This window comes from Danio rerio, chromosome 1 (assembly GCF_052040795.2).
Source record: "Danio rerio strain M-AB ecotype USA chromosome 1, GRCz13ab, whole genome shotgun sequence".
Lineage (NCBI taxonomy): Eukaryota > Metazoa > Chordata > Actinopteri > Cypriniformes > Danionidae > Danio > Danio rerio.
In genome coordinates, this window is record NC_141021.1 from 60,190,218 (window position 1) to 60,213,905 (window position 23,688).

Consider the following 23,688-nt stretch of genomic DNA (forward strand, 5'->3'; position numbering starts at 1 on the left):
AAGGTCTCACATGATCACCAATCACGAAATTCTACTAGTGCTGCATAAACATCTGTAATATATATTAGCATTATTTATTAAATAGTTATTAATGAACCAAATGCACACTTGAGATATTATTATTAATCATGCTATTGATACTAAAGATCGTAGCATGGGCATCGCTATGGGCAGACAGTTTATTTTCACCTTATATAAAGTTAGTCGGATATGTTCTCTGTGGGGTTGACGAAACCAGCTGGTAGGTGAAGTGTCATGACTAGGCCGGAAATTAAAATTGACCACTAAAGTCAAACTCTGCTTTCATTTTGCTCATTTGCAGTGCCGATGAATAAGGTAAGAGCATCGTTTACTAATCGTTCAGTAGATTAATTTAATTCCTTAACTAAATAATTTAGTTTCCTAGATAATGTTTCAGAGTTGTTGTCAGGTGTTGTCATCGCATGCTAACATGGTTTTAACGGACTGCACCATTTAATAGTGAAAATGTTTGTACTTTTGAAAGCTATTCAAAACAGAGTAGTTGAAAATATGCTTGAGTAGTGCAAAAATAGTAGTTAACCAGTTAAACTCTGCTGCTATTTTGGGATTTCCGCCTGGATTTTGCCTACCCAAATTTAAAAGCTTCTTAAATCCACATGCAGAGGTGTAAGTGCAAATATTTGGTATCATTTTAAAGAAAATCCTTTGAATTTTTATAAAACACATTTGAAAGTGTTAAAAATATCTGTATATGTCGTCTGTGTTGTAACAAACACCTAAAAAAAGAGGCGCTTTTTGTATTTTTTTTATTAACTCAAATTTGAAAGTATACCTTTTAGGTTGTGTGTGGTCTAGCGTGCTGTAATTAATGTTGGTGGTTCCTGCACATGTCTGTAATCATAGGAAAAAAGAAAAATGTCTCCACCATAATCTATGCAAAAGTTGTTGTATTCCAACTGATGAGAGGTGCTGTACAAGCCACAGGGAGCGATCATTGTTTACATATTTCACTATTCTTTTGTCTGATCAAACATAATTCACTGTGTTTGGACCACATCAGACATATAAAAGGATTACTTATGCACATCACCTCAAAAACAGAGGAGAATGGCCCTGAAGGGCACAGCATGAGGTAAGAGATGACAGCTGTCTGTGCTATCTGGGGCTGCTTATTGATCATAAATGTATTGTTTACATTTCTGCGCCATGGAAACACCGAGATTCATTCAACAACTGTTTGATATGTGAATATAATTCAGTAAAAAGAATGCTAGAGCCATATGAGCACCAGCAAGAGCTTTCATTTGAGCTATAACTTGTACATGTGCCATAAGAAAAATATGATAATGAACCTATGTTCAATACCCAGCTCGGGTCTCCAAATTACTGTGTATTTAAGTGTAAATAACTTTTATACAGTAGAATAAAATCCAAAGTGAATAAAATATAGATACTAAAATAAGATAATAAAGATAATAAAATATAGATTTTACACTTTCAAATGAAACCACTTACGGGGGTCTGGTGCAATGCTAGCCCTTTAAATCTTAAAGCGAAAGTCGATGACATCACAAACCCAGTACCGGGTCTGCGGAGTTTAAGTTGAAGTTAGTTGAATGTTTGGAAGCACTTGAGGAAGTGTAAATGAATACATTTTTGGGTGAACTATACCTTTAACACCAAACCACAGGGTTTCTTTAGGTTCCCAAGCACATTCTCTGGTGTCGTGTGTGTGTGAGTTGATGAAACTACTATGCTTTTACATGTATGTGATAGTCTCTTCTTTAATATTACTTAAATATGTGCCATTATGTGCCCTATCGTACACCCGTGGCAATATGGCAACAGATGCAGCACAAGTGATTTTTTTGCTAACTACCACATTGTTTAAATAGCACTCTCATTTGTGCCACATTGTAAACTCATGTGCGTGCTGGTCTGAAAAGGAGGTGTGTTAAGGGGCATTGTTGGCGTGTTGCTATTTTAAGGCAACTGAAAAAAACCACACCGCTGAGCAACAAAAAGCAGCTCTAAAGTCAATGGTGCAGAGTTTTATTAGTGTTTAAAAGTGTGTTAGTGTTATGTGCCTATGCATGTGCAAAACACATTGCTTAATACACAAAGGATGTATACAGCAAAACACAAACATCCAACCCAGGCTCATTCTGAAAATGTAGTCCCGTGGACGTTTCTGCAGACAGCAAATGATGTAGCCGGAGGTACGTATGGCTGCATTTCATTTTTTTTTAAGCGAAAGCTACGCAATGTGACGCCGTTTCTTTTGGCGCTCACCGGCTGACCGCTTACCTGTGTGGAGGGCTTTGTCGGGTTATCTCGATGTGTACGTTAGCTGACTTGAGATGCAAAGAGGAGTTGACAACGAAGACCGCGTTGGAGTCAGGGGAAGAGCGATTGCAGAAATCAGGTAAGACAAAAACAGAATCCAAAAAATAAAAATGTGGTGAAAATCAGATGAGAGCTTTTCTTTTTCTGAGCGGCTTTTGTAAATCGTCAGGCAGGTTAATCTGTAAAATTGGTTGGATTTAGGGAAGGAGGAGGGTGGGTCCGTCGATTGGTCGGTCGCCCAGTCAATCATTCAGTCGTTCGACAGCAGCCTCTGGTGGGTTCACGAGAGAACAGTGTGCGCGAACGGCACTTGCGAAAAACATTTAAGATGCGAGAAAGCGCACACAGTGGCCTCTTGCAGATTCGCGAAAACAAAAACTGCAAAAACATGTACTTTCCCGGGACACATTTCACAGTCTCCAGAAACGTCCACGGGACTACGTTTTCAGAATGAGGCTGGGTTGCAAACATCTTTACATATGAAAAAAATAAAGTTTAAAATGTTAAAAATGTTTTTTTTTTAATTCCACAAAAAAGTTAACATGAATAATTGTAAAAATAAAAAATGTAGAATAGTGAATGCTGCAATAAGCCACTGTTGTGTTGTAGGTGACACAAAGTAGATGTCAGTCAGAATGGCTCCTCCCCTTCCTCTAATCTTCCTGCTCATAATTCACAGTGAGTCACTGCAACACTTCTGAAACTATCAAGAGGTTTTGTATACTTTATCTTTACCTGAACATTCTTGATTATTTCTGTCTCAGTAGTTTCTGGTGCTGAATGGGGTGTAAAATACAGTCCTTCACACATCTGTGCACTAAAAGACTCATCAGTGATCATGAGCTGCACTTTTAAATACCCTACTGGACATCAGATCATGAAAGTGTTCTGGACCAAAGACCTTGTAAAACATGGAGAAGAGTTTGCAGATCTGTCTGAGGACCCTGAATACAGTCAGAGGCTTCAGTATCTGGGAGATAAACAGCAGAACTGCACCGTCAGACTGAGTCATGTGACAGAGAAAGATGAACACAAGTATTATTTCAGATTCATTACAAATATAACAACAGGAAGATGGATTGGTATTCCTGGAGAGCGTCTCTCTGTCACAGGTGACTCTCCTGAGGTTTCTCTCTTCTTGTGGTCATTATGTAGAATAATAATCAGTGTATGAGAGCAGCACTAGATATAATGTGTGTGTTGTGTTCAGATCTTCAGCTGGAGTCTCCTGAGAGAGTGACAGAGGGAGATTCAGTCCGTCTGACATGTAACAGCAGCTGTAAACTGACTGACACACCAACATTCATCTGGTACAGAAACTCACAAAGATTGACTGAGAGAAGAGACAGAAGCAATGAACTCCTGCTGCAGTCAGTCAGAAGAGAAGATGCAGGCAGATATAGATGTGCTGTACATGAACACACACTCACATCACCTGAAGTTTATCTCAATGTCATGTGTAAGCGCAGGTTTTTAATTTTAAAGCCTCATTCAGAATACATGATTTTCCCCAATTTTGCCATGGTTTGCTTGATGTAGGGTGTTGTGAGGATTCATAAATGACAAATAGGCACCAAGACTCAATCATTTCTTCTCGTTGCATGCACAATAGTGATGAGAGGTTCCAATCATTTTACCAGCTCATACTTCTGGGTCTTCTTTTGCAAGATTAATTTATTAATATTTTTTTACTGGAACTGAGCCAAGCTAATCTAAACTAAACTCTGAAAACTGAACTACACTGTTTCAATTCACTTTTATCTTCTATATTCTTTCTTAAAAGCTCTACTTGTTGTATTAATATTATATGCTAGGCACCTATGATCTGAGAGTAACGTAATTTTGATTCTTTATATGTCCTGTAAAGGCCCGGATTGGCTAATCGGGAGAACTGGGAGAATTACTGGTGGGCCGATCTGTTTTTTTAGGCGCGGGGGCCGGTGTCCCTAGCTGCTTGCGCTCTCAGCCGTCACACTTTTTTAATTTATGTATTTATTTGGTAATAGCCTCACTCTTTTTGTTCATTATATTGCAGCAGTTCCGCTCTTTTTATTTATTTTAATTCGACCCCAAACAGCAGCACCTTAGTGAATATAAAAATTTCGAACAATTAAGCTATTTTGGTCCAGTGGTCAGTGAGTTGTGTTATGATGCTGCTGACCTAGGTTCGAATCTCACCTAATTTATTATTTCAAGAGTTCACACTTAGCTGATGATTGATTATAAGCAATTTTGGCATGCTGTCCCGGGAGAGAGCCCTGAGCTCAAAGGTTCTTGAGCCCTGGGCTCCCTCCCGTTTGAAGGAAGAGAGGGGAGCCTTGAGCTCAGGTAGATCTCGACAACTCCCCCTTGATAAGAGCTGATGACTAAAAATTGAATGCTATTAAAAGATATGCTGCATTATGAGATTACCTGTATTGCAAATTTAGATTTATCGATATTAGTTTATGAATAAACTTCACTTAAAACTTTTTTTTTTTGTGTGTGTTAAGACGTATAATACTGTTTGAATTACTTATGTAGGTGTAAATATAAATTTTTTTGGGTGACCACTGTTACAAAGGACTGGATATCTATTATATAAGAATTTTGCACATAATGTACAGATAATGCTGGAAAGGACAGTTTGATGTTTTAAAGTATAGTGTTCGAGATTTAGCTACCCTTTAATCTTCTTATATTTGCGAAAAACATTTGAAGTTTATTAGAAACTGAATTGAAAATGACATTATTTTAATAGTCAGTGGTGAACTGAGGTGGGCTGGTCTCAGGCTTGACACTTCAGGGCTGAAAAGGAGTCCCCCTCCGGCCCTGGTCCTGTATGTGGTTGAATTGACAATAAAGCTGACTTGACTGTGAAGCTGTTTTGACACAATCTACATTGTTAAAAAGCTATACAAATAAAGATTAATTGAATTAAGTAAACTAACAAATGAAGACATTACAGAGACATTTTTAACTTATGCATCATTTTGGTGACAGAATGCAGATTATTGATATCACGCGATGATTGATTGAGAGTTCATGTGTAGTCTGGCATATTTGGAACCCACATCAAGATTTTATCTAGACAAAATTGCAGTCTAAGAGGGGATGTAAAGATTTCTGGATTTTATTTTTGGAAAACTTTTTATTTTTATTTATTTTAGATTCACCCAAGAGCGTCTCAGTGTCCATCAGTGGATCTGCTGTAATAATGTCTGGAGATTCAGTGACTCTGAGCTGCAGCAGCGACTCAAACCCTCCTGCACAAATCAGCTGGTTTAAAGGAATAGAATATGTTAAATATGGAAGAATCTTCAACATCTCCAAGATCAGCTCTGATAACGGAGGAGAATACAAATGTAGAGCCAGAAATGCACATGGAGAGAAATACTCTGATCCTGTGACTTTAATTGTCCAGTGTGAGTTTATGATTATTTCTACAGTTCATTGTTTTTAAAAAAAGAATACATAATAATTATAATATTTATCTATAGTAAATTGTAAATTTGGTCTTTTTTCAGACCCCCCCAGGAACGTCTCAGTGTCTATAAATGGATCTGCTGTAATAATGTCTGGAGATTCAGTGAGTCTGATGTGCATCAGTGACTCAAACCCTCCTGCTCTGAACTTCAGCTGGTTTAAGGAGAATCAAAGCTCAGCTGTTGGATCTGGACAGAGTTTCAGTGCAGTACAGAGTGGACGCTTCTACTGTGAGGCTCACAATCCACATGGAGCTCAGAGATCAGACGCCGTCACTGTCACTGTTAAAGGTAAAGCAGATCATGTACTTACTCATAAAGTGAACATGTGCTGATGTTTTACTCTTTCGTCTGCTGTAGGACGTCCGCTGATATTGTACATATCTATTGGAGTGGGTTGTGGAGCTGCGGTTGTCATTATGATATTGCTGATTTGGTAAGATGTGTTAAGCATTTAACTGTAGTCTAGTTGTTAAGGTAACATTACCATGAATGGTCAAAAAAAATCAAAAGAAAATCAACAAGGACTAGCACAATACTTTACATACTCTATAATGTTACGTAATATAATCATTATTTCTAAAGGAAGAACAGGATGAAGATAAGAAATGATACAGAGGAGTCTCAGGTGAGAAATAGTTACACTGTAAAAAATGCAGGGTTCCACATAATTCATTCATGTTGTCCCTACACAAAGTTTACTTAACACCTTTAAGATATGTATGTGGATTGAACATAAAAAATTCAGTTGTCCTAATGAAATGCCTCAGGAGTTGTGTTGTTTCAGCTCATTTTAAATAAGTAGTCTGAACGAGCAAAAAAAAAAAATTATTTAAAAAAAAAAATCGTATTTTTATGCGCATTTTGTTTGTGCTTAAAGAAACCGTTGAGGAAAACGCCAAGATGCGCATACATTTTGAAGATGCGCACAAAAAAAACATGCGCATAACTGAGTAAAATAAACTTTTTATTCGATAAGAAAAGATGCGCACAAACTACGATGGAAACACTTTTACCGTACAAATTCCAGTATGTGCATTAAAAAAGGTCATGTGATTTTGTTAAAAGAGATCATGTGATGATAACAATGCGTGTAAAGGGACAAACCATCAGGCTGAGCACACTGCAAAAACATCTGAAATGTTGTTTTGGTCATTCTAAAACGCCAGTATTAATGTTATTTTATTATTACTGACCTTCAGAACTGTCAAAAGCATCTGTGCTCCTTGTCTAACGCCTTCAAACACCACCACGTGTTAATTGTGTGTCAGCGTACTGTCTTCAAGTCATTTATTAAATGATGAAAAGACTGACGCAGCTTCTCCTACAGCCGCAAATTCTGTTTTTAATGTTGATATTTGGCATTTTTGTGATGATTTTGTTCACTTTGACTTATTAGATGAAAACGCTTCTTTATTCGCACGTCTTTTATGCGATATTTCAGTTATACGCATACATTTAATTCGCATCTTTGGATGGAAACAGCTATTGTGTTTTTGGTTGTTTATTGATCAGGGAAACTTTCAGAAATATTAATATCTGTGCAGTCCTGACTTAACTGTTCATAGGCACTGGTTTATTTGTGTATGATGTATTTTTCTTTAATGCCAAAGATAAATCAATCCAGACTTCATCATGACAGAAACAACGATAACTGTATTGATTTCACTGAACCGATGTATGAAAATATAAAGGCAAGTTATTTTTATTTTTTTAAAGCACTAATGTGCACTATAACACAGTTGGTTATTAGTTATTTTGTGTTTGTTTATTGTATTCTTTCATACTAAAGATGAATCCCTCAAGGCCTCATCAAGACAGACTTACAGCTTGTGATGTACAGTTCTCTGACCCCCTGTATGAAAATATAAAGGTATGTTATTTCTATGCAATCTCACGGCAATTCGTAACTTTCTGATTTAGTGGCTAATTCGTATGACTTTGTACGATCTAATTTGTACAATTTAGTACGATTTGCTCCTCCCCCAATGACGGTTGGGTTTAGGGGAGGGGTTAGGTGCCAAGCCTACTATTTAAAATCGTACAATTTTGTACGACTGAACTTTTATGAATTTGTACGAATTAACCACTAAACTGGCAAACCTAAAATACTTATGTTTTCTCGTGAGATCAGGCTGGTTATTTTTACATTTTTAAAGCACTGATGTGCACTATAAGACAGTTGGTTATTAGGTATTTTGTACTTGTTTATTTGTGTTTTTCTTTCACACTAAAGATGAATCCTTCGAGGATTCCTGGTGGCACACGTGCTGATTGTGATGTACACGTCACTGACCCTGTGTATGGAAATGTAATGGTAAGTTATTGTTAGTTTTCCAACAACTAGTCTGGATGCTACCTAACTATTATTGTGCGTCTGTTGTATTGTTTTCTCTTTAATAACAATGATGAATCAGTTCAGAGCTCAACATTACAAATGTAAAGCATGTGATGCTGTGCACTGGCCCTGCATATAAAAACCAAGTGACAAGTTACCATTATAGGTATAGCTCGTAACACAGAAACCACATATCTTTAAATACACAGTCGATATGCGCCACCGTAAAAAGACATATAATGACCTCTGGTGGTCGAACAAAGTGTGTGTAAATTTGTGAGTGATTTCGCTTTCTTTATTTGAGTGTGCTCGCCATGTGTCGATCTTTGAAATAATGAACTTGGGCTCTTGATAATATGCATGGTTTTTGAAGTGCGTCTCACATCCGTTTAGAAACGCGGAGTGAAGCGCAAAAAAAAAAACAACTAAAACAAATGGACAAATTATTATTTTAGCATTCTAAGACATTTTTTTTATATTATCCTATCCTATTGGATGATCATGAACTCAAAACACAAAATTACTTTTTAAAAAAGAGGCTACAGGTGTTGGTGGAAATAAAGAGATTCTGATGAGAGGGATGTGTTGACCTATCATGCAAAAATTACTTATATTTAATTACTTTAATTAATTACTTTAAAACTATTAATAGTATTTTTTCTGATCAATCATGATCAAAACAGTCTGCAGAAACACTTTGACATTCTCCCTTTGAACGTGTCATCAGTATATACTAGTGAATATCTCTGCCTCATTAACATAAACTGCAGCCCTGAGTGAGAAGCAGCCGTCTGTCCCAAATTCACTTTGAATGGGTGACGTCAAGCATTGCCGAACTGCATTGTGGATTCGTTGGCGCTGCTTCAGAGGCATTGTTCGCTGCGGAAGTTTGGCCTTGCTCAACTTTTCAAGCGCCGACAGAAGCGTCAGCCAATCAGATAGCTGTATGCAAATACACCAGCACAGACAGTAGCCGATTGCTGACTAATTTTATTGGCTGACGCTGCCCTGACAATCGCGTCAGCCCCAACTTCAGACACGCCCTCTGTCAAGCGTTGACACTGAAGCCCCGAGTGAATCGGGCGCTAGAGTGTTGAGCTGCTGAAGATAATGTCAGCATACTGTAGATAAAGAGGATTATAGATGTGGAGTTAAGATGAAGCACAAATAAACAGCAACAGGAGCGACATAGACTGACACACAATTCGCCCGGATGCAGTGGTGCGAATTGAGCATTTCTCTTGTAGGGCCGTGATTATGTTGTAGTGCCTGTTGTTGGTGTTCCAAGAGAAAATCCTCCTTCCGACACCAGACAACAGTTCATCAAACTGGGCTCGGCTCAGTCAGAAGCACAGCTGAAAGCTTCCATCTTCCACATACAGTTTCTGGAGAAGTTATTGAACTACTGGTGCACCATAAAATCCATGTTAACCATTTAGCAACGAAGACAGAGTCACTGGGCAGACACGAATGAACTTTTCTTGTGAAGTGAATTTTACGTGCAAATAAAGCGGAATTGATGCACAAATGAAGCGAGTAAACTTAAAATGTGTCTATTTACGCATGAATAGCAATATAAATATATATGTAGATATATATAAAGGTCAGTTTCAGAGTTAGAAAACATTATTTTTGTGGTATTTTGAGGTGAAAATTCACACACACGCTCTAGGGACGTCATAGACATATTTTAAATATCGTAAAAATATACATAATAGATCTCTATTAATGGTGTTTTGCTATACTCTCTTTCTCTCTGCAGGTCTCTGAATATTCTCCTCATTAGCAGGAGTGTTGTTCACTGTTGAACAAAGCAGCAGATGTAAAGCAGCAGAGCTTTTGCTTTCCCAGACAACATCGGGTTTGACTGTTAAGTTTTAAGCTTTGATAACCGCTTTTATTTAAGCCAATAACCGCATATGAAGTGCCAGATTATTTCTATTTCTTCCTCCTGTTTTTAATGTTAGTCTGCTAGAGTTGAGACAATGATGTTTACTTTTATATTTCTTTTTGTTATTTTATCTGTAATTATTTGCTTTAACATGTCTGGTTTTGATAAGCCTTCAATAAAATCATTTCCGAAGTATTAGGTTTTGTCTGGTGTTGATACTAATGTCAAATTCAACCCTTTTGATATTCTGCTATTATCATGAGTTATTGTTTTATGAGTTGTGGAATTCATTCATTCATTAGTTTTCAGATTAGTACCTTTATTAATCAGGGGTTGCCACAGCGGAATGAACCGCCAACTTATCCAGCATATGTTTTACATTGCAATTACCCTTCCAGCTCTCATTCACACACACACACACACACACACTACAGACAACTTAGCTTACCCAGTTCACCTATAGCACGTCTTTGGACTTGTGGGGGAAACCGGAGCACCAAGAGGAAACCCACACCAACACGGGGAGAACATGCAAACTCCACAGAGAAATGCCAACTGGCCTTGCTGAGGCTTGAAGCAGCGACCTTCTTGCTGTGAGGTGACAGTGCTACCCCCTGCACCATTAAGTTATTGAATTATGTATGTTATTTCAAACTTAAACACACTAGTAGATTACATGCATACTGTAAAAGCTGGCTTACATTTCGATAAAAACAACACGGTGACAAATACAAAAAGCAAGAAAAAAATTATCATGATAGTAGTAGTCATTTGGTCAGAAGTCAGGGCACTTATCAGGGAGTGAGCCATTTTAAGGACTCTCAATCAAAAATTATTTCCTTCTACCAAAATGTTAAACTTCTGAAAACTCCCACAATACACTGCGAAAATTAGGGAGCATTAGTGCTCATTATGAACCCTTAACCAATTTTTTTAAACATTAGTCATTTTTTAAACATTTTGTTTTCATATTTAGGCATAAACACACAAAGATCTTACAGATCAACATTGGTATGTGAAAATACATGTGTGCATGAATTGACTGATTCTAAGAGTGCTTTCACACCTACGCTTTTGTTTCAGAACTTGTCTCGTTTGCCCAGTTAGCACAGTTCGTTTGGCATATGTGAAACCAGCAATCGCGCTAGGATCTGCGCCAAATCAATCGTTCCGAGATTGCTTGAACGAGGTGGTCTCGGCTCGATTGAAACAAACTCTGAAGCGGATAGACTGCAGTGAGAAAGCGATACGATCCGAGCACGGTTATATCTCAGTGTTTTATTCATATGTAATAGGTGTAACGGAGCAAAGAAATATGGTAAATTAATGCCTAAATGGGGACAGCGCCTTTTAGAGTGTGCGTTGTGTAATAAGTGCGTGGAGTAGAGAGACTGTGGGTAAGTTGCACGTTTCTCTACTTCTCTACTTCAAACTAGTTGAGTTAATAAATAAATAACTCAATAAAGCTTAAAAATAAGCCAGAAAAGCACCAAATATTTTTAAATTAACCATTGGGTTAAATAAATAACAACATTTTTTAGAGTGTATGAGAACATTCTAGCAAACACTTATAATATTTAGTTGATGAAATATGGCGGGTACAACACAAATGCTTTATATTATAACATACTTTAGGCATAGTCACAAAAAACTATGTATGTGCTGTTGTTGTTCATAAATAGTAGTAGGCAATGAACCAAGAACCAAGCCCTTTACTGTCCTTACCTGTGGGTGTACTCCCGAACACGACATGCTGATTCATTTACGACCTTAGAAGCGAGCTGACTGAAACCATTCGCGAACTTAGCAAAACTGACCAACTCTATTGTTGACGTTTGAAAATGGCGCCTTTTGTCGGTGTGTCAAGTGCTCTGCGTCACGTGCTAGAATATTATTGGTCAATGATTGCTTAACAAGGCTTAATTGTATGGATTCTGATCATTTTAACTCTCTAATCGTGTGGATTATTTCTTATCATAATTTGACGTTCGCATTTAATCCACTTTTAAAAAGACAACAACAAAAAAAATAATAATAATAAAATACTGCGATGGTACAAGATGACCAGCAGGTGGCGCAAATAGACCAGTCATTGTGTGAAATACTGACGGGCTTTTACAACATGTTTTCATGCACCCTTAGCATAAACTATTGTGTAGGTAATTAGATTTGTCAAAAATGGTTTTGCAACAGTCCCCATAGTTTAACCATGGTATTTCTTGTAAAATCTAGTAAAAAAATCTATTCTAAAAAATAAATAAATACAACAAATTATAACAAGATTTATACTATATTACTGTTTAGTATCCTTTAAAATTCTGCTCACAGAACTGTTTTGCTCATGATTTGAATGTAAGTTTGTTGACTAATGAAGATCTGCTGCTTATTTTCAATTTACTGGCAGATTCTCATATTCAGAAGAGCTCGCCTGGTGAACAGCAGGGCTGGGATGGACAGTCTAAAAGGAAAACACATTATTTATTGCCGGACTCTTGGATAAACAAATGAATTTGCATATGCAAGTTTTTTGATTCTTCACTTACAGTGAGTGTGTTGTACAGGTCAGAAGATCTGGACTGGAGGTCAAGAGCTGCATATGTGTTTGCACTGACACCATCATTCTACAGGGGAAAAAAAAGAGAGTGAATAAAGGAAAATAAAGGGCTCATTTTATTATTTTATTGATTTTATTTTGTAGTTGGTTCATCATGTCACCTCATAAATGTTTGGAGATGATCTTCTGTTCATTCTTTTCCTTCGACTGTCAAAAAAAGCAAATTATAGTCATGTGATTGTATTGTAAATTGACCTTTTCTTGAACTGACACATTTGGTGAAGGGGTTTGAGTGGCTGAATGATCATCTGAGCTATTTTGTCCAGGGCTAAATGCCCCTGGTAGGGTCTCCCAAGGCAAAAGGTCCAAGGTGACAGGTCAGACTAAGTTTGGTTTGAAAATTAGTTATGAGTAAATATAAAGACAGAGACATTCCCCAGTATAGCACAAACAGGCCCTAACCCAAGAGCTTGAGCAGGAGGTTGAACATTACCAACTAGAAACAGTTGGGCTTACCTCCAAGCATAGTTTGACCTCTGGGAATGAGAGCTCTAGAAAGACTCTAATGCCACGTCACTCATAATAGTTATTCTGTCAGCTTATAACAAAATAATCCATTTAAATAATCTGTTTTACTGAACTATGTAGGTGACATAGTGGAAGTTCCCCTTAATCCTCCCCATCAGCACCAGGTTGGCCTGGTCTCTACTTATGCTTGGGGATTGGTTCTTAATCTTCAGGCAAGATCTGCCAGTTCTTCCAGAGTCCTGCATCATATGGCCAGAGCAGGATAGGTCACACAGTGCATGTTGAACTCAGGCCTGCCCTTTATCACTGGTTCTGTTAATTGTAGACATGATTTATAGGTGCAACCTTGGGTCAGAGGGGTCTAGTTCAGGGACCACAGGATTTCAACTCTGCTATTTGCAAATGATGTTGTGCTGTTGGCTCAATTGGAGCTGGACCTTCAGCACGTATAGGCATGATTTGTTGCTCATTGTGACACGACAGTGGTTAGAATCAGCACCTCCAAGGCCATGCTGCTCAAACTGAAAAAGTTGGAGGAAATTCCTTGCCCCAGGAGTCTAGGGCGTTTGCTCACGAGTGAGGGAAGGATGTAACCTGACATTGGCAGATGGCAGTAGCATCAATGTGGTCAGTTTACTGCTTTGTTGTGCCTCTTGATTTAAAGGTCAGTCTGCATTCCTACTCTCACCTATAGTCATAAGCATTGATCATGACCAAAAGGTCAAGATCTCGGATACAAGTAGCTGAAATAGGTTTCCTTCAGTGGCAGAGTGCACCCTCAGAGAGTGAGGAGCTCTGTCACCCAGGAGGAGTTCGGAGTAGATCCGCTGCTCCTCCACATTGAGAGAAGCCTGTTGAGGTGACTCAGGCAACGTTTCTAGACAGGGGTTCCAGGCTTGTCCCACAGGGACAGGCTTGTCTCATGTCCTGGGGACAAGACCCAGGATATGTTGGAGGGACTACTGTATGTCTCTCTGCTTGCCTGAAAAGCATTGGTATCCTCCCTGAGGAGCTGGAAGAAGTGTCTGGGTAGCAGAGATTCTGAGTTTCCCTGCTGAGACTGATCATTCTGCATTAGTTTAACAGTCAGTATTTTGTATATGCTGCTTATTTTGCTTACATTATGAATAGTATGGTGGTGATAATAATGATGATGATGAATAATCCTCCAGATGTTGCTGTGATCATGCTTGTAATAGTACTTCGATGAACTGAAAGGCGAAGAAGATCATTATTAACTCTCGAGGCTGGTGAAGTTACAGAACTGTCATGACAAAAGATTCACCAACTTATCTGACAGCATCTGAAACAAGATCTTTAGAAAACAAATTGAGCGTTCATGAACTCACACGGGACATCTAAAGTCACAGGATCAGAGTATTTCTCTCCATGGTCATTTCTGGCTCTACACTTGTATTCTCCACTGTCATCAGAGCTGATATTTGAGATGCTGAAGATTCTTCTAGATCCTACAAACGTTTCTCCTTTAAACCAGCTGATTTCTGCAGGAGGGTTTGAGTCGCTGCTGCAGCTCAGAGTCACTGAATCTCCAGACATTATTACAGCAGATCCACTGATGGACACTGAGACGCTCTTGGGTGGATCTAGCACAGAGGAATGTTGATATAATAAGCAACAAGAATAAATTTGTCATAACACACTACGTTTTAATAATTGAATGTCACAGTTGTTATTGTTAACTCACACTGGACGTTTAAAATCACAGGATCAGAGTATTTCTCTCCATGCTCATTTCTGGCTCCACACTTGTATTTTCCACTGCCATCGAAGCTGATCTTTGAGATCTTGAAGGTTTTTCCACGTTCAATATATTTTTTTCCTTTATACCACTTGATTTCTGCAGGAGGGTTTGAGTCACTGCTGCAGCTCAGAGTCACTGAATCTCCCTCCATCATTACAGCAGATCCCCTAATGGAGATCACAGGGATCCCTGGAGAATCTTCAGGTGAATCATGTAAAAACAAAGTTGTGAAAATTAATACAAAGATAAGTTTAAAAATATACACGCTACTAAATGTATTATGGACTTAATATCTAAATGTAAACATTGGACTGTGAACAGACTCAGCTTTTCATTCACTTATTTGGGAATTTTTCTTTCTTCTCATGCGGCACAAAACACTTCCAAAACCTGCAGAGTAATGTATTCACAATCTTCTCATGCTACTGGTGTGCTTTCATCCATCACTCACTCCACCAAATTGCTTAAATTGTGTATTGCTATTGAACATGCAAACAAATCCATCATGCCTTTGTGGGCAATTTGAGAAGGCTGTATTTCAGCACGACTAAGATTTTTTGATCAAAGCATTGTTGATAGTGTAACAATCCGAATGTGACAACGGAGGTGAGAATCCAATAGCAGAGTCTTTATCACACAAGGAATGGTCAGGTAGGCAAGGGTTGATCACAGGAGTAAACAGTATTATGTGTCAAATTCAAAATTCAAAGTTTAGCCTATTAAAGGGCCATGACACCCCCCACTTTCGGTTAGAGTCTACTTCAGAATTTTTTCAAAAGATGCATGATTAATGGGCGTGGAGCTCCGCGAGCATCGGGCAGGAGTGGGCGTGGCCAGCAGGGGAGAGAACAACTGTTGTTGACAGTTAGCTCACGAAATGAGACAAACCGTGAGGAGACGCATGAGTTTATAGTTCACAAAGTTAAAATGCAAAGAAATAAACAGTGATTTAATGCCCTGCTACATTTGTTATTCGTAATTTCATATACACATAACCACAATTTATATAATTATAAAGATAAGTGTGTTCATGTAAACACTATAAATGAGGATTCTCCCTCGATCCCCGGGTCTATTATAGATCTTGAATGCAGACTCAGTGCAGCAGGTCTCCTGACCTGCCTATTTTAACCATTAGCCCTGCTGGTAATCTGGAGGATTTAGGCGAACACAGCAGCACGGCGATGTGTCTGAATGTGAACGAACTCCTGATAAAACACAGCGTCCGCCATTCTCTAATTCTCGTGCTGCTCTCCCGACAAAAATGCCAGCAGCACACACACAGTTTTGCTGTATGATCGGCCCTGACAAGATCGCGGGAGAAAACATGCAACAAACCGCGTGGATCATGGAAACAAACTCATATGAGCCTTCATGAATGGCTAATGCATTCCGTGGGTCCGTGACTCCGTGTCTCACAGCTTGCTTGAAACTGGCAGGTCTGCCTTCGGAAAGCACGTGCTCTCATGAATAATTAAGCAGCCGGCTCTTCTCATAGGATAAGAAAACTCCGCTATGAATAATAATGAGAAACTGACGCGTCATCATTGCACTTGCAGTACTGCGCTACGTCGCCGATTTTGATCCCGCCCCAAAAATCATTTTAAACCCGGAAGCTGAAATTAGCTGACAAAAGCTCAAAATTATCCAGTTTTCCCCACAATTAAAGCTGACAGGTGCTAACATTGTCTTAACTGATGCTCAACACACACACACATCTGTTAATATATAAAAAAAAGTTCTCCAGGGTGTCCTGAACCTTTAAAAACAAATGGCCTATACAGAAATTAAATAAAGCTATAAAATCTATTTAACTTTTAATTGTATTTGGATATTGATTAAAGTTATTATAGTTATTTAGTGAAGAGCGGCAGATCAAGCTCTCATTGTGTTTTGTTTGATAACAGAGGTGTTCATGTAAGAATGCACAGATCTATAATGAAGCATTCGACTACTTTAGAAAATGTTTGTGCTCATTTAAGAGAAAATTTGTTGTGTTTCAAATAAAACACGCAGGACGGAGCCAAAAAAAAAGGAAAAAAAAGAAGCACTTTTCCGACGGTCCCTTACTAAGAGCTCCGCTCTGCCAAGCTCTTCCGGCTAGATGGATATTGCGAGGGCTTAAAGAGCAGTGGTCGTAATGTTGAGCGAAAAATAAAAGAAAAAGACAGCTGTGAAACATAACCAGCTTGGTCTTTTTGTAGGAAACACACTTTAGATCATTTTAGGGTAAGAGATTTTTGAGTTATTGCCGTCTTTCACTGAATGTGTCAGTCAGGAGTATCGAAAACAAAACCAACTTAACTGCGCACATTTCAGGCGCCCCCCTGGATGTACAGCGCCCTTAGCATTTGCCTATACTGCCTATCTGTCAGTGACCACCTGAGGGCGCTGTAGTTCAATGGACAATGAGTGAAACTACAGCGTCCATAAAGACTACATTTCCATGCATTCTTTCATGCACACACCCGGTCTGTCGTTTACATTGATTACAACCACAGCTGTTTCCATTCTCCGTGATTACCAGGACTATATATTCAGTCATTCAACCACAATTTGTCATCGCGTCGTTTGTCTTTCTTGTACCCAGTAAGTCTGTTTTTCCTAGTTGTTGTTCCTGATCTTGCCTTGTATCTTGCTTTAGTCTAGTTCATGTTTATCTGTCTTAGTTTCTTGTTTTGTTGTTTATTTGTTACTTTGCACTTTGATATTTTGGATTTTTGTTCACTGTTTTTGCACTTTAATATATTAAAATCTGCACTTGAATCCGCTATCTTTTGTTCCCGTTTTTGTTATTGTTTTGATCACGCCTAACGTGACAGGCTGGCCCTGTAAATAGGGAAACTTCTCGTACGCACAGACATCCATTAGCCTATACATAATTAATTTAGTTTGTTAAAGGTTTGTTTCAAAACTATTTTTAAATTCAGTTCTAATTTCCAGCAAACGAATAAATTAACTATAATAACGAAGCGTGCTCAGTTATATCCTAATACACATGCTGTGCCCCATATGGTCCAAAACCTGACAGGAGGACAAAGCTAAGCTTGTTTTTAATAAAACAAATATAAATATGTATATAATAAATAACACTGCTAATAATTATAACATTATACAAAAGGAAATTGTCATGAATAAGCTGAAAAAGCCCCCAAGATGAAGAAGGCATGAAAGCAGGGGTTTTTATATTTGCCTAGAAAATAATTTTGGTAATATTTTAATCTTTAAATTCTTCTTCATCTGTAAAGATATTTGTGTATTACTGTTCATCCGGTGTGTATTAAGCAATGTATAAGCGAGGCGCACAACTAACGCGCTCTGCGCTGAACTTTAGACCTGTTCTCAGCTGGTCTATTGCAGTGTATATTAGTTCCTCAAAATAGCAAAGCGTCAGCATTGCGCCTTAACACACCTCCTCTTTTAGATCAGAATGCCTATGGGTGCACATATGAGCGCAAATGCATTTGCCATTTAAACAGTGTGGTGGTGCAAAATGTCAAAATGACTCTGGCGCCAAGCTGAAACTAGCAAACAATTGCGTTGCGCCTTGCGCCAGGTGTATGATAGGGCTCAGTGAGTTTATGTGCTGTATAAATGGTCCAACTAATCTAACCCGGGCTCATTGTGGAAAGGTAGCCCCGCGGCCGTTTCTGCGGACAGCGATTTACGTCCCGGGAGGTACGTATTCGAGCGTTTTTTTTTGTTTTCGCGGATCCGCGACAGGCCGCTGTGCGCGCTTTTTTGTGTCTCGGGCAGGCGCCTCTCGGGATCGCGCGGCGTTCGCGCCCGCGCTGTTCTCGCGCGAAAAGCCGCCGGATCGGGGAAAAAAAAAAAAAAAAAAAGCAAAAGCCCCCGTCTTCAATTTCAACCGCCTTTTTGGATCCCGCCGCGTTCTCGCCCTTATTTTCCGGATTCCGTTTTTCGTCTTACCTGATTTCCGGAACCCGCCGTTCCCCGGACTCTAACCCGGTCGTCGTCGTCCTCCTCCTCCTCCGGGGCCTCCGGACAAACTGATTGCGTCGGGAAAGCCCTCCACTCGGAGGCGAGCCGTCGGCCGGCGAGCGCGAAGAGGAGGGGCGGAGTGGCGCCACACCGCCCGGCAGCGTTCGCTCGAAAAAAAACAAACGCGGCCTTTACGTACCTCCGGCCATGTAAATTGCGGTCTCCAGAAACGTCCGCGGGGCTACGTTTTCAGAATGAGCTTGGGTTGAACTAATCAGTCTTTAAGCAGCTTCAGCTGTGTGAGTGTAATCAAACTGCATCAGGAACCGGTGTGTGTGTGTAGTGCATGACTGGAACTTGTAGTTCTTGAAATGGCGGATTTGTAGTCCGTTAGCGATCTGTGTGTATACCAGCGATCTGCACAGGCGGAACAAATAGTAGTTTGATTAAATAAAAAAGCCCTCAGATGCTGTGCTTTATATGTGGATATGATATCTATATGTTATATTGCTCACATATGGATAAATATGAGCAATATAAGCAACGCAGTTGTAAAATGTAGTTTAAATTCACACACACACTGAAAAAAGTGTTGCATGCAGAACTGTTGCAAATAATTTGTTTGCGTTGAATTTAAACAAACAAATTAAGTGTAGTAATGTTCAACTTAATTTGTTTGTTTAAATTCAGCCCAAATAAATTGTTTACCACCTCTTAACATAAAGAAATTGAGTAAATCCAAGGAATAATCTTTGAATAATTTTTTTCAGTGGGCTAGAAAGCATTTCCTAAGACTACGATTACACATCTTTATACCATATTGTGACATTACTGCACAAGTGAGTCAAACCCTTTACTTCTATTATAAGTCTGGATGCTTTAAAAAGGCAAATACTAGCAGTTTTAAAAACGATGAAAACTTACATCTGACATCAAGATAAACAGCAGGAGAGGTGTAATTGTGTCCCTGCACACCACAGCTATAGTAGCCTGCATCTCTTCTACTGATTGAACTGTAGACGAGATCATTTTGAACACTCCCTTTAGTCAATGTCTCTGAGTTTCTGTACCAGATGAATGTTGGTGTGTCAGTCAGATTACATCTGCTGTTACATGTCAGACGGACTGAATCTCCCTCTTTCACTCTCTCAGGAGACTCCAGCTGAAGATCTGAACACAACACACACATTATATCTAGTGCTGCTCTCATACACTGATTATTATTCTACATAATGACCACAAGAAGAGAGAAACCTCAGGAGAGTCACCTGTGACAAAGAGACGCACTCCTGGAGTGCCAATCCATTCAGCTATATTAGTGGTTAATGTGAAATAATACTCATGTTCATCATTCTTTGTCACATGACTCAGTCTGAGGTCACAATTCTGCTGTTTATCACCAAGATACTGAAGCCTCTGACTGTATTCAGGGTCCTCAGACAGATCTGGATACTCCCCATACATCCCTTGAAGTTGTGTTTTAGTCCAAAAAGCTTTCGAGACAAAATGTAAAAAAGGATATCTGTAAGTGCAGCTCATTGTCACTGTTGAGTCCCTTAGTGCACAGATGTGTGGAGAGCCGTAACTCACACTAAAACCAAAAGTGCCATCAACTCCTGAAACACACATTAAGCAGATTTTCCATCTCATATTATTCTCTCACATCCTGTTCACGATCACTACTACACTAATATCCTTTACATTGAACATCATAAAGCGTGAAACATTCAGATATACATAGCCCTGAATACAGTACTAGTCATACTACTACTATTTTTGTCAATAAAACAAGCCACAGAGTTATTTCCATGATCAACTAACAAATGTTAAATAATTGGGTAACACTTTACAATAAGGTTCATTAGTTAATGCATTTAGTAACATGAACTAATCATGAACAACACTAGTACAGCATTTATTAATCATAATTGAACATTTACTAATGTATTATTAACATTAAAGTCCATGCTTGATAACATTAGTTAATGCACCATGAGTTAACATGAACTACTGTATTTTCATTTACTAACATGAACAAATACTGTAGTAAATGTGTCGTTCATTGTTTGTTCATGTTAGTAAATGCATTAATTAACATTAACTAATGAAACTCATTGTAAAGTGTGACCAATAATTCTCCATTGACTCACTGTGTATCATGAGCAGAAGCACCAGTGTAAGAGGAGCCGCCATTCTCACCGACATCACTACGAGATCACAATAACACACGCGTTAGCAGAAGAAAACAGCTTTAAAATGATCCTTTAATCACCATCTGTTCATCATGGCTTGTAAATATTTCTTGTTGGTATCCTCAACAGTAATAATCAGGCTATTTTCACAAATAAATCAGAGTAGCTCCTACTCCTGGTGACTCTGACCTTCAGCATTTCTCATGATTAACACTGTAGAATTAGAAATGGTTGTGCAAACAGACACAGTTTCTTCCTCTTTCTTTACTCCTGACGACACGGCTGGGTTAGGAAATAAAATTACTAAACAAGTTTTGAAAAGCACTGACTCTAAATGATTCATATAGGCGTGTTTGTGTGTTGCAATGCTTTCCAGTGCACATTAATGAATTCATAGATGGTGGTTGCACATTTAAGATGGACTTTTATTTTGAAATAAGCAATAACTTTAGTAGTAGCACTCATGGTGAACTCTCTCTCTCTCTCGAGACTTTGCATGTGTTAAACATTACTTTCTTGAGCCACGACAAGCGACAAGTCATTCATTTCCAATGGAGAGTATTCCGGGAGCTGCATGGAGTTCCTATCATATCTGTAGAAAATTCGGATCCGAATTGAGCCGCGGATACATTAAAATTATAGGTGGGCATAGATATATTTTTTAAATCTAGATTAATCTCACTGTAATCTTGGAATTAATCTAGCTCATTTGAATTCTGCCGAAGGCATTCAGAATTTGTGTGCTACCCAAATAATCACTAAAAGTAAGTCATGTTTCTCAAGCCAGGTGGCGCATTTGATCAGGGGCGCATCTCCTTTTTCCAAAATGCATCACAAACTGCTTTAGAAACTGTTCTACTCTGATAATTGATGATAAAAATAAATGATGTTCAATAAGATGTGCTTGTGTTTACTTAATGTTTATTCAGTTAAACATGAATGTTGAACTGTAGGCCTACATAAGCTCCAAACAGCCATATTTGTTGATCTAATCCGACTAAAGTCATCACTGAACTAAACAGAAATGGAATTAAGGCATGTTGAGTATGCAGATATTAGTGGCATTATTGAAGTAAACACTGCAATCAAACTATTACCAAAATGTAGGACTTTTTGCCATATTTTCCAACAAGATCCACACATGCGGCTGTCAGTAAAGGACTGCACACACATGTTTTTTTCTTTTCATTAGGCATATGTGTTATTATATTCCATAACACTCTTAGCAGTCCTTACTCCTTATTTCCATCTAACACCCCAGTTTGTCACGGGGGCATGAATGAAATGTTCATGAGGGAAGGTGAAACTGCCGAACTGCAGTTAAAGTCACCCAAAATGACAGAAAACTCTTACATGAAAGCACTTCACGTAAACACCTTAGTTATATTATTGTCTATTAAAGTCAATAACTAGACTACAGATGTCCATGTAAGCATAGTTAGTATGTCTTCGAAGTAAGAGAAGGATTCAGAAGGGCATCCTGCTGACTTGATTCAGAAGGGCACTGTTTTTGTCAGACGGCTCACTGGTCAGGTATACATCCGTGCTAAAATATCAAGGTCAAAGACATCATAGCTTGCGTAGAATAGTCCCAGCTCCCAACCCAACTTTGAGAATAGATTAACAGCAATTTTTTTTAATCGCTCAATAAAAGTCTTGCGTTAATGCCGATAACAACCTACAACTATTTGAAATATTTAACTCCTGCAACTAGACTGTATGCGACCAGCCAACCGGATTTATTTCAGTGTTGTCCAAGAAAGTCAGTGTGTGCGAGATGGGAAATATATATTTTTGTTATTATTTTATTTTATTATTTTGTTATTTAATTTTATTCATTATATTTTTGCTATTTTTTTAATCAGAAAAAAAGTCTATATTAAAAAAAAAACATTTCTATTTAGAAATGAGTTCTAAAAAAATGATTTCATATGTTGTGTCTCCACATTCCCTCCAAAATATTTAGTGGTCTATGAGTTTCTAGTATTCGTTCATTCAACCATGGTGAACTCACAGAGAATAAAGGCTCTTGCTTTTGCACTCCATTATTTCAGACACTGCGAGAACAGCTTCTCTCCCATGGTGCACGACAACACTGAAAATTGTGTGACTGCCACAACAGGACGTATTCCAACAGCCGTGTCCAAATGTTGTGTGCAGTGGAAAGGCGGCTTAACACACAAATATTACCCTATTCTTTGCATAAATGCATTAAAACTAAATTTCTGCTATATTCTACATAAACAACAATCATTTTAATCACATGAACCCATATTACTCATGTGCAGACTTGTAAATCAATGCATAACAATAGACTTTTAAACATTGTAATATATGTCCATAACGTAACTTACATTTAAATTGCTTCATTTTTAACTCAACTTATAATAAAAAAAAAAATATCTGCATGTAATTACATTTATATTTTAATATATTATTAAGTACACTGTTGACCCAGCCCTTACACCTTAACTCATCACCATTGACCGTTGAATCAGGAAACTGTTTTTTTTTTTTTTTTTTTTGGTCACAATTCAGTCAAGACATCCATTTCAAATTTAATTTTGTTTATTACACTCAAAGATTTGATTCAAAGCTATTTTTAATATTCAGAAAATACATAAATCAAATGTGGTCAAAACACTGTGAGCTTCCACCATGACCTACATCCAAACCCACGTTCAAATTC

General features: G+C 38.3%; 2 protein-coding genes across 5 annotated transcripts; one reads left to right on the forward strand and one right to left on the reverse strand.

Annotated features, from left to right (window-relative positions):
• The first annotated feature begins 310 nt into the window (after positions 1–310).
• LOC100333244 (B-cell receptor CD22-like) lies at positions 311–10,218 on the forward strand. 2 transcript variants are annotated; one of them, XM_087238076.1, is made up of 12 exons: positions 311–336; positions 2,938–3,006; positions 3,093–3,440; positions 3,539–3,787; positions 5,478–5,732; positions 5,835–6,083; positions 6,153–6,228; positions 6,378–6,420; positions 7,406–7,486; positions 7,585–7,665; positions 8,029–8,109; positions 9,893–10,218. In XM_087238076.1, the coding sequence occupies exons 2-12, from the start codon at positions 2,952–2,954 to the stop codon at positions 9,914–9,916; spliced, it is 1,542 nt and encodes a 513-aa protein (XP_087094202.1). In that variant the 5' UTR covers positions 311–336; positions 2,938–2,951; the 3' UTR covers positions 9,917–10,218. The 2 variants fall into 2 exon arrangements, with proteins under 2 accessions (XP_087094202.1, XP_087094203.1); XM_087238077.1 differs by having other exon boundaries at positions 319–336; positions 3,096–3,440.
• Positions 10,219–10,323: 105 nt separating this feature from the next.
• LOC141375242 (B-cell receptor CD22-like) lies at positions 10,324–22,516 on the reverse strand. 3 transcript variants are annotated; one of them, XM_087238128.1, is made up of 10 exons: positions 20,958–22,516; positions 20,398–20,423; positions 20,076–20,300; positions 19,732–19,977; positions 14,809–15,063; positions 14,453–14,707; positions 14,224–14,314; positions 12,737–12,782; positions 12,565–12,642; positions 10,324–12,479 (listed from the first exon to the last, which is right to left on the reverse strand). In XM_087238128.1, exons 3-10 carry the CDS (start codon positions 20,269–20,271, stop codon positions 12,411–12,413), a joined length of 1,236 nt encoding a protein of 411 aa, XP_087094254.1. In that variant the 5' UTR covers positions 20,272–20,300; positions 20,398–20,423; positions 20,958–22,516; the 3' UTR covers positions 10,324–12,410. The 3 variants fall into 3 exon arrangements, with proteins under 3 accessions (XP_087094254.1, XP_087094252.1, XP_087094253.1); XM_087238126.1 differs by having other exon boundaries at positions 20,076–20,423; positions 20,958–21,234; XM_087238127.1 differs by lacking the exon at positions 20,398–20,423 and having other exon boundaries at positions 20,958–21,229.
• Between the last annotated feature and the right edge of the window lie 1,172 nt (positions 22,517–23,688).

What these genes read in the sequence shown, in the direction of transcription:
- LOC100333244 (XM_087238076.1), top strand. Translation starts at nt 2,952, where the DNA reads ATGTCAGTCAGAATGGCTCCTCCCCTTCCTCTAATCTTCCTGCTCATA. An exon ending in CTTCCTGCTCATAATTCACA is followed by an intron (nt 3,007 to 3,092) that starts GTGAGTCACTGC and finishes TTTCTGTCTCAG; the next exon opens with TAGTTTCTGGTGCTGAATGG. An exon ending in AGAGCGTCTCTCTGTCACAG is followed by an intron (nt 3,441 to 3,538) that starts GTGACTCTCCTG and finishes TGTTGTGTTCAG; the next exon opens with ATCTTCAGCTGGAGTCTCCT.
- LOC141375242 (XM_087238126.1), bottom strand. Translation starts at nt 21,012, where the DNA reads ATGTCGGTGAGAATGGCGGCTCCTCTTACACTGGTGCTTCTGCTCATG. An exon ending in GCTTCTGCTCATGATACACA is followed by an intron (nt 20,424 to 20,957) that starts GTGAGTCAATGG and finishes TGTGTGTTTCAG; the next exon opens with GAGTTGATGGCACTTTTGGT. An exon ending in TGTTTATCTTGATGTCAGAT is followed by an intron (nt 15,064 to 19,731) that starts GTAAGTTTTCAT and finishes ATTCACCTGAAG; the next exon opens with ATTCTCCAGGGATCCCTGTG.